The following is a 10,651-nucleotide window of genomic DNA, read 5'->3' on the forward strand; positions in this document are numbered from 1 at the left end:
ATTGAGGCTTGTCTCCAACACGAGGACTCATGATGGCAGCCATTTTTTGGACAGAGAATATAAAATCTTAGAAGCCCATTTTACTAAACTGCTCTTGCTCATGGGTAAGTGCAAATGAAAAATGCTGCTGCTGCTGCTTTTTGACATTGCTTTTTAATTATGGCCATCTATAAGTCATTTTATCCTTGAATAAGACTTGAGAATGGCCCTAAGGCAGAGGCATGATTCCTTAGGAACTAGGCCAACAGAGAATGGGCTTTCACATACTCCACCTTTTCCTTTAATCTGCTGTCAAAAACAGAAACTTTCACTCTGAATAGCTGGAAGCAGACAGCTGCACTTGAGTTCCATCTGGGAACTCTATTAACACATAGTTCTACCCTTGTCCTGCCTTACTGGCCACTGTTACAGAAATGAGATATGTCCTCTACATTTTTTTCTCACTTCATTTTCTCCTCTTACCACTATAGTGGGCTGAATGGAGCCCCCCACCGATTATATGTCCATATTCTTATTCCCAGAACCTGTGAATGTTGCCTTATTTGGAAACTAGGGGGATCCCTGGGTGGCGCAGCGGTTTGGCGCCTGCCTTTGGCCCAGGGCGCGATCCTGGAGACCCGGGATCGAATCCCACGTCGGGCTCCCGGTGCATGGAGCCTGCTTCTCCCTCTGCCTGTGTCTCTGCCTCTCTCTCTCTCTCTGTGACTATCATAAATAAATTAAAAAAAAAAAAAAAAAAAAAAAAAAAGGAAACTAGGTCTTCACAGATGTAATTGGTTCATGATTTTGACATGAAGAGATCATCCTGAAAATCATTACATGAAGAGATTTACCCATGTTGGCTCTAAAACCAAAGGCAAATTTCCTTATAAGAGACAGAAGAGGAGGGAACACAAACAGAAAAGGAGGAGGCAACATGACCATGCAGGCAGGTATTGGAAGGCTGTGACCACAAATCAAGGAATGCTGGCAGGTACCAGAAGCTGAAGAGGCAAGGAAAGATTCTCCCCTAGAACCTGTAAAGGGAGCATGGCCCACTGATATTTTGATTTTGGGCTTCTGTCTTCTAGACTTTCTATTGCTTTAAGCCACTCAGCTTATGGTACTTTGTTACAGCAGCCATAGGAAACCAATATACCCATCCGGTCCATCTCAAGTGGTTCCAGATTCTCTTACTCAAGGCCTTGGATTTGTAGCAGTCATGATTTTTGGCTCAGTTGCTGTGGTGTTTTGGGCTGACCCTTTCTACTGTGTAATCCATAGACCTGAAGCATCAGCATCTGATTTTTCTACATGTTGGAAATTAGTGTAATGAAAAGTTAGGAAATATCCTGGTTTTCCAGCCTTCTTTATTTTCGTGGCTTCCTTTTTTCTCTCCTTGTGGAAATGACTGGTGCTGGAAGCACATCTTTTCTGTTTCCATCTGTTTTTCTTTGCTTTGTTCATCTATGTTTTGGGGAGTTTGTTGACTTTCAGGACTTTTTCAGTGGAGAGTTGTTTCTGGGGAAGCAGGATGGGAGCCGATTAAGGTTTATGGCATCTTCTATCCAGGTTTCCAACAACATCTGCTTGGTTTGTATTATTATCAGCAGCAGGGATTTAATTTCCTTTCCCTTTACCTACCTCTCTTACCTCTTTCAGACTCTGTTTTTCACTGGTTAGAGTGTCACATGGGTTGCCTTTGGCTTTCTTATTTACATGTGATTTTTGTATTATATGTCTAGTCCAAAGATTCTCAACTAGGGGGTGATTTTGTACCCCAAGGAACATTTGTCTGGAGACATTTTTGTTATCACAACTAGGGGAGGAATGGTGCTGGCATCTAGTGAGTAGAGGCTAGGGATGCTGCTAAATTTAGCTCTACAACACACAGGATAGCCCCCCTAAGACAAAGAATGATTTGGCCCAAAATGTAAGTGGTGAGATATTGAGAATCCCTCCCTAGTCTTAAAGATCATCCAAGTACATTTGTTCGTGCTTCCTTTACTCCTATCTCAGGTAGAAGGAAGGGTGGATTCATGAGTGGTTATGACATCTATGAAGAATTTTTACCTCTTATAGATTGATTTTGGGATAGAATGTAAGCAATCGATCATTTGTGCAAATTGTGCCCTGTGCACCTCCAGGGGATACCACCAACATAGTGTTAATGAAAATAACCTTCCTAGAATTGTGCTGTACACAATCTACACAGTTATAAGTGGTGGCTCCAGTTTTGGGGTTGTCCTGGTGGGGTTCTGGAATTGGGAAAGACTTAATTTCTGGCTGGTAGGGAGCTGGAGCCTACCATTGAGTACCCTTTCAGGAAAGGAGAAAATGTTGAGCAGAGAGGACCTCACTTTTATTATTCTCAACCATCCTGTAGTTACGTGAGTTCCCTTTTCACCTCTGATCCATATCTATTTGACTAGATGTAAAATTGCTGAATTATAATATCATAGCTTACGTTTTCTATAGCCTTTGTCTGAAACGTGGTGATAGCTTCTTATTTTCAGTAGGTTCCTTGGGGGAGAAAAATATATGCTGCTGCATAAGACTTCCTATCCACCCACCACTTGCTTGGCGGGATTTCCTTAGTTTCAGCAGCATAAGTTATTCTCACTGGTCCTCAATCACTTTGCAATAAAAACTGAGATTGCAAAAATGTTCACTGTCATTACCAGTGATGGAGCAGTAAGTACAGGCTTCTGGAGAGGGAGAAGGAATCGGGTGATTTAAACTAGGAGAATGAGCTGCTAACCGTCAGAGAATGGCTTTTCATTTTGGTGAGATCTCAGGGGAATTGGGACAGTTCAGAGAGACTGGGGGGACCATCCTGGAAGATGGCTGTTTGCACGTGTGCTTACTGAATCTACAGGGAGCCCATGCCCACTGAGCAGTCCCAGAGGTGAAGGTGTGATTTTTTGGGACTGAGTATTGGGGCACTGGATTGCATACCTCCATCTCCACATCAAAAGCACCATCAGGCTTGTGAGGTGGACCTTGGCACCTCCTGCCAGTCCTTCCTCCATTGCTCTTTTCTCTTATAACAGTGCTTGACTTTCCACTGAGAACTCACCAGTCCTCCACTTGTAGTCCACCTGATTTGTGTGGTGCTTGCCAGTTGCCTTAACCCTGACCTGGGGGTGGACATGTAGTCTTAGCTTGGGTGTTCAGCATTGTTCTACCCCCCACCCCAGGCCACAGAGGTTGGTTCTGAGAAGTAAATTGGTCCAATGAAAGCCAATATTGGGGATTTTGTGGTCACTCTTAGAAATAGAGAAAGAAAGGGAGGGGGAAAGGAGAGAGATTGATCATTCTGAGGACTTGGATTATTAATGCCTATAGATATCGATTACGTCTCATAGTACTGTTGTGGGTTGAACTATGTTCCTCAAAAAGGATACTTGAAGTCCTAAGCCCCAAGACATCAGAATGAGACCTTATTTGGGAATAGGGCCGCTATAGAGTTGAGGTCATGCTGCAGCAGCCCCTAATCCAAATGACTTGTGTCCTTATAAGAAGATGGCCATATGAAAACAGAGACACAGGGACAATTCTGTGGATTGGGTGGAGGATGGAATCTATAAGCCAAGGAATGCCAAATATTGCCAACGAACCACAAGAAGTGAGGAAGACAGAAGGATTCCTTATAGATTTGAGAGGGAATGCAGCTCTATTAACAGCTTGATTTTAGGCTTTTGGACTCCAGAACTGTGAAACAATGCATTTCTGTTTTTTTTTTTTAAGATATTTTCATCTTCAAATCATCTTCACACCCAGTGTAGGGCTTGAACTCACAATCCTGAGATCAAGACTCACATATTCCACTGACTGAGCCAGTCAGGCACTCCATACATTTCTGTTGTTTTAAGCTGCTCAGCTTGTGGTACTTTGTTATGGCAGCCCTAGGAAATGACTATAATTACTTTCAAATTAATACTCTTTCTCCCCGTCCTCCTCTTCCTTAGCCCCCCCCCCCCATCATTTTTGCCTAAGCAACAGAAAGAGTTAATGCTGACATGGTGACACACTATGACTAGAGAGCCCGGCTTCCGTGGACATTCATTGTCTCCTATGGTTCAGGGATTAGCCATAATTCTGCAGCTTCACTTTGGGGGCGTGTCCTGTGTTACCTTTTGGCTTTCTACAAAGACTGATGCTCACCCCCTGTTTATCTGAGCCCCATCAAGGACGTTGTCCATGGTAGACAGAATTCCAAAATGGCCCTCAAGGCTCTTGTTTTCTGATATATATGCCTGGTATAACTCTTTTCCCTTGAGCTTGGGTGGGACCTGTGGCCTTGTTTCTAACCAACAGAACATGGAAAAGTTGAAGAGATTCTGCAGATCTCTTGAACCCTAATCAGTTCATTTTGAGTTAATCAAAAGTGAGTTTATCCAGGGTGAGCCTGACTTAATCAGGTGAGCTCTTAAGAGAGGATCTAGAGCAGAGAGTCCCTCTCTTGCAGCCTCAAAGGAGAAAGCTGCCATGAGTCCTATAGCTGCAGGGAAATGAATTCTTCAACAACCACATGAGCTTGGGAGAGAACTCCATCCCAGTCAACGCCATGATTGTAGCTTTGTGACACACTGAGCAGGGGCCCCAGCTCAGTGGTGCTGACTCCTGTCCCATGGAAATGGAGAGATAATACAAAGGTGTTGTTCTAAGCTGTTAAGTCTGTGATAATTTGTTCTGCAGCCATAGAAAACTAATACATCATTCTATTTTAAGAAACTTCCAGGTGCTGTGGCAAAGCTCCTGTGTGTGTGTGTGTGTGTGTGTGTGTGATGAAGATTGGGGGTGGGGATGATGAAACCAGGTGGGAAGAAGAAAACGATCTTTTTTTTTTTTTAGAAGAAAACTATCTTGGAGGAAGTAATGGTTCATTCAATCAGGGAGGGGATGAACTTAATTATTAATTAGTATGCAGGTCTGTGCCCAGCTTTGGGGAGCTGGAGAGAAAATGTCTCCTCTAGAACCAGGGCTTGCTTTGCACCTGGGAGCTTTTTTTTTTTTTTTTTAAGATTTTATTTATTTATTCATAGAGACACACACAGAGAGAGAGGGGCAGAGGGAGAAGCAGGCACCACGCAGAGCCTGACGTAGGACTTGATCCCGGGTCCCCAGGATCACACCCTGGGTTGCAGGTAGCGCTAAACCGCTGCACCACCAGGGCTGCCCTACACCTTGGAGCTTTGATTCTAGATAGGGGCCCCACTTCCCCTCTTGCAGGTGGTACTGGGAGGGCCGATACTTGGAGGAAAAATACACATTCTTTGTGAGGATGTAAAGATTGTCTCATGTGGAGAGGTGATGAGGTAGGATATTTTTAATAAATAGCCAGTTTTTAAGAAATCCTCCCTCCCTGAGTTTTTTGTTCAGGACGTCTGTCCTCTCTGCTTCAAGGAGAGGGAGAAAGCATGGAAAGTGGGTATTCCTCCTAAGCTCTGCCCCTTATGGGAGCTAGAGGAGCAGGGGGTGCAGAAAAAGGTTTGGTGGGGACATGGCCAAGTGAGAATACATTTTCTCTGTCTGATTCCTTGAGCTGTCAGAGAAAGGAGACAAAAAGGCACAATAAAGGGGCTCTTCATCTCTCTCCCTGGCAGAGCTACAGAGGAAAGGAAACAAACCCCCCAAAACATCTGTGGAATCTGGGAACAGAGGGGACATGAGACTGTGTCATGAGGTAAGCCCTAGGAAGTGGCAAGACCTTGGAGACACTTAAATGTAGTTGGCCACTGTTGCCGCTCCCAGGCCCAACAGAGATGCTAAAACAATAATTGTTGAATGAAGAAACGAATATGTTGGAAACCCTCTAAAACTCTCCAGGAAGACTTTCTTTACCAGCAGCAGGGGAAACTGATGAGGGTCATGTGACCCTGGCTCTGGGGTGAGGGCTGAGATACCCACACACCTGACAGCCCCCAGGCATGAGGAGGCCCTGCTGTGGAGATAAGGGCAGCAGATGGGGGGGTGGGGGAGTGGGGGGGGAGGGCAGCATACTGGCCCTAGGCAGCTTTGTCAGCTATCTGAGGGAGGCTTCCTCATGGATCCTTGTGCCTGGGGCATGGCTTCTCCTGACTTTGGTCCTTGCCTGAGATCGCCTGGCCTCTGCCCCTTGAACTCTGTCTAGGAAGCTCAGAGAGATGGCCACATGGCTTCCTGGACTTGAGCCTGTGTTGGAGCTGTGCATAGTATTGCAGCTGAGATGTGAAGCAGTGTGTCAAGTTCCTCCTCCTCCTCTCTCTTCTGTGTTAAATCGCCCAGAGGTGTTTGTAAGAAGACCAATTAATTAGTCATTGAGCTAAGAGAGCCCCCTTTCCCATAGTTTGTGTGTCAGGCCTACACCCTGGAATCTGATGAGGTCTTTGGGTGCTGGCAGTACGAATTTTATCCATTATTTTTTCTATTATGGATGATTCTTTTCCACATTAGAGTCAGACAGAAGTCTGCTTGAGCCCAGCTCACGAAGACAAATGCTGGGGATTTTGTTGGGCCTGGGATAGCCTCTGTTTTATTAATACAACATATTCAGGATATATACTTATTGCCTGGAATCTCTGAGGATGGGCAACATTCAGAGGGGTTTGGAATGATTACTTAATTAGAATCAAAGACAGTGGCGGGCTGTAGTCATGCTGGAGGGAAGGGATTGAAGAGCCAGTGACTGTAACCATCCAGGACTGAGTTTGAATCCTATCTCTGCCCCAGAAAAGATTTGTACATCTTTGAACCCCTGACTTCTAGCCTGTAAAGAGGGAGGGCAACCTGAGCAACCTAGGCTGCGTGAAAAACCTGTTTTATTTTATTTTTTTAAACTTTTTAAAATTTTTATTTATTTATGATAGTCACACACACACACACACACACACACACACAGAGAGAGAGGCAGAGACATAGGCAGAGGGAGAAGCAGGCTCCATGCACCGGGAGCCCGACGTGGGATTCGATCCTGGGTCTCCAGGATCGCGCCCTGGGCCAAAGGCAGGCGCTAAACCGCTGTGCCACCCAGGGATCCCGAAAAACCTGTTTTAAAGTCAAAGTCGAGTGAATGTTTACCTGCTCAATAAATGGCAGGTCTGGTTAAAAATAAAAGAGACATGTTTTTTTTTTTTTTCACAGTGAGCTAATTAAAAAGATTATTTGGTGTATAACATTTTGTTATTTATAGGCAGTACATTTCATTTGGTCTAAGATCTAAAAAGTACACAGGAGGTACAGTTCAAAGTCTCCCACCCACTGCTCTCCCTGGAGGAACTAGTATCACCAATTTCTTGTTTATTTATCTAGTGGTCTTCTATACACCTATAAATAATTGCATATAGGGGCGCCTAGGTGGCTCAGCGGTTAAGCGTCTGCCTTCAGCTCAGGGTGTGATCCTGGAGTTCTGGGATCTAGTCCCACATCGGGCTCCCTGCATGGAGCCTGCTTCTCCCTCTGCCTATGTTTCAGCCTCTCTTTCTCTGTGTCTCTCATGAATAAATAAATAAAATCTTAAAAAAAATAATTGCATATATATATATGTATATATACATACATACACACATATTATATGAACCCATATATGCATGCTACACACATTCTTTGCATCTTGCTTTTGTCACTTAATCCATTTTGGAGATACCTTCCTATCACGGCACAAAGAGCTTCTTCATTTTTCCTTTTAAAGGTAACAGATTATGCCATTCTATGTCTGGTATTTTATTTAGCCATTCCCCTTTGGGTGGATAGTTAGGTTGTTTCTATTTTTCCTGTGGTTATAAATGCCAATGCAATGAATAACTTTGTATGTACACTGTACATCGTTTTCTACCCAGCAGATATATATCTGTGGGATAAAGTCCTGCAAGTTGAATTTGCCAAATAAGAAAATTTGTAAGTTCCTGATTGTACTTGATGTTGCCTAGTTAATTAATTAATTAATTAATTAATTAATTATAAAGATTTTATTTATTTATTCATGAGACACACACACACACACACACACACACACACAGAGGCAGAGACACAGGCAGAGGGAGAAGCAGGCTCCATGCAGGGAGCCCAACGTGGGACTCGATTCCGGGTCTCCAGGATCAGGATCTCGACTGAAGGTGGCGCTAAACCGCTGGGCCGCGGGGGCTGCCCCGATGTTGCCAAATTACCCTGCATTGAAACTGTACCCATTTCCATTTCCCACTGGCAATGAATGTAGGAGAGGAGTTGCAGTGATTTTAGAATTTTAAAAATTTGCTCTTAACTGTTTATATCTTCTCATCGAGGACCTTCTGGGAATAAATAAAAGGTGGGCATGCCTTATAATATTTTGTGCCCATCATATTCTCAGTGTTCAGGGACCCAGAGTCTGCCCATGGGAGATCTTTTAAGTGTTATGAAGTTAATGCCACTAGGAAGTAGCATTCGGTTTCTCCAGAAAAGGGCTATTTAGTTCCTGCTTCCTGGCACTAATAGTTCCCGAATGACTTGCTTCTCAAAGAGTTTACATATAGGAAAATCTCTCTCAGCAAATCTCCCTCTGAGTGGTTATTCAGCTTTATTTTTTAAGTTTCTGATTCAAGTGTCCCTTTGAGAGTCTGATGGAAGTGATAAAACCCTCTCCCCAAAAAAGGTACCAGCAGTGTGTGTATCATTTTGGAGGCTCCAGGAGCTGCCCTGGACTCGAAGGAATGGTTCTCTGGGTAGGGGTGAGGCTCATGCTGCCAGGCACCACTCTTTACCCCATGAGAGGGGTCTGTGGATCCCAGACTCATAGTTGGGCAGAACTAGTTTCATGTGGCCAGGGACATATTCATTCTAGGCCTGGCTTCCCCCTGGCCCAATTCTTGGCCAAGTCACTGATGAGTTTGTTATTCAGCCTCTCTGAGCTTTGTTTTTCTCATCTGTGGAATGGGGACAACACTTGCTTTGCAGTATTGTTGTATTGGAGATATTGAAGCCAAAGCACCTAGCACATGCCTGGCTTCAGGCCCATGTTGGAGAAATGGAAGCTGTTCTTATTCTTACTATAATGAAATCCTTTGCATTTTGGCAACTGGGATTTTGAAATGACCACATTCCTTCCTATCACAGAAGCCTTGAATATGCTCTTCCCTCTGCCTGGAACACTTTTCCTTTCTCTTTGTCTCCTGAGGTCTCTTTCAGTTTTCAGTTCAATTGTCCCATCTCAGCCTTTCCCTGCCTCCAACTGCAAGTCAATTTGCCCTTGCTGTCTTCTCTTGAAGAAACTCTCTTCTTCCTTCTCAGTGCCTCTCCTCACTGATGAGATCTAGTAGTATCTTTGCTTGTCTCCCCCATTCAGACTACATGCTCCAGGTGAGCTAGGGAGACTGGCAAGGGCAAAGGCCCTGAGGCAGGTGGGGGCTGGGTGGAGATACAGGCAGGTGGCCTTTGTGATCTGGAGAGAAACATGTGAGGGGAAGAGAGATGAGAGAGGCCAGGAAACAGTGGGTCAGGGGCCAGGTCATGGGACTTTCTGGGGCACAGAAAGACAAAATTTGAATTCTCTTCAAAGAGCACATTGGTGGGGCACCTGGGTGACTCAGCTGGTTAAGCATTTACCTTCAGCTCAGGTCATGATCCTGGGGTCCTGGGATCAAGCCCCACGTTGGGCTCCCTGCTCAGCAGGGAGTCTGTTTCCTCCCTCTCCCTCTGTCTCTCCACCCCACTCATGCTCTCTTTCTCTCAAATAAATACATAAATAAATATAATCTTTAAAAACAAAACAAAATAACAACCACCAAAAAAAAAAAAAATCAAAGAGCGTTGGTGTCCCTCCAGCTTTTTAATAATAAGCCAGGGAGTCATCTAATATAATTGAGTTCTTTAAAGTTTAATATTTTATTATTTTTATGAAGTTCTTTTAATGATTTAGTTTTGGAAAAGATCACAAGCCATTGTGTATAAGGCAAGGTGGAGGGGCAGGGGGGCCCAGGGAGCAGGGAGCAGGGGTGGAGAGGCTGCAGCTGTGGTCCTAATTCTGTCTGCAGGCTGGTGCCCTGTAGCCAGTGGGGTTCTAAAAACCAAAATATTCTAAGCTAGTGCTTCTTCCAGTTGCATGAACTGCCTCAGTCTCCTGAGAGCTGACTGAGAATGGGCTCTGTCTCAGGGAATAACAAGTACTAAGGCTTCCACTAGCACTGGCAGACTGGCTGCAGAGCAGAACTTACCTGAGATGGTGGTGAAGTGGGATGGAGAGGTCATTGTCACGAAGGGTGGTGTGAGGTACTTGGCCTTCACGCCCTCCTGGGCAAGGCGGTCCATGTTGGGGGTGTCCACATCCTGGTCGTAGTTCCAGCGGAAGCCATCGAAGGATATCAGCAGGAGCTTGTTGAAGTTCTTCCTTCCGGGGATGGGGTGGCAGCTGGCCCAGCCCACCAGGATGGGCAGCAGCAATGAGAGGACCCCAAGCCCCATCATGCTGTGAGCACTACACATCACAGAGTTTGTGGGCCTGCTCCTATTTTTCTCCCTTTTTTATCTGTGGTTGAACAAAGTCCAAATTGATAATTGTGCCTGAGCTCTGTTGTGGATTGAAACACCTGGAGTGTAACAAGATGTCATGGTTTACGTGATGAAAGGTTCTGGAAATGGATGGTTGTGATGGTTGCACAGCATTGTGAATGCACCTAATGCCACTGAACTGTACCCTGTAAAATGGTAAAAATGGTAA

At 44.8% G+C, this 10,651-nt stretch overlaps 1 protein-coding gene across 1 annotated transcript in view; it reads right to left on the minus strand.

The window, feature by feature from the left end:
• Positions 1-10,395, minus strand: part of LOC129519843 (ectonucleotide pyrophosphatase/phosphodiesterase family member 7-like) — a 33,725-nt gene extending 23,330 nt beyond the window's left edge. Inside the window, exon 1 of the mRNA XM_055340678.1 lies at positions 10,149-10,395. Coding sequence (XP_055196653.1) covers positions 10,149-10,395 — 247 coding nt within the window. The remainder of the gene's footprint in view (positions 1-10,148) is intronic.
• Positions 10,396-10,651: the final 256 nt, after the last annotated feature.

The sequence above is a fragment of the Nyctereutes procyonoides genome, unplaced genomic scaffold (genome assembly GCF_905146905.1).
Source record: "Nyctereutes procyonoides isolate TBG_1078 unplaced genomic scaffold, NYPRO_anot_genome, whole genome shotgun sequence".
Classification (NCBI taxonomy): domain Eukaryota; kingdom Metazoa; phylum Chordata; class Mammalia; order Carnivora; family Canidae; genus Nyctereutes; species Nyctereutes procyonoides.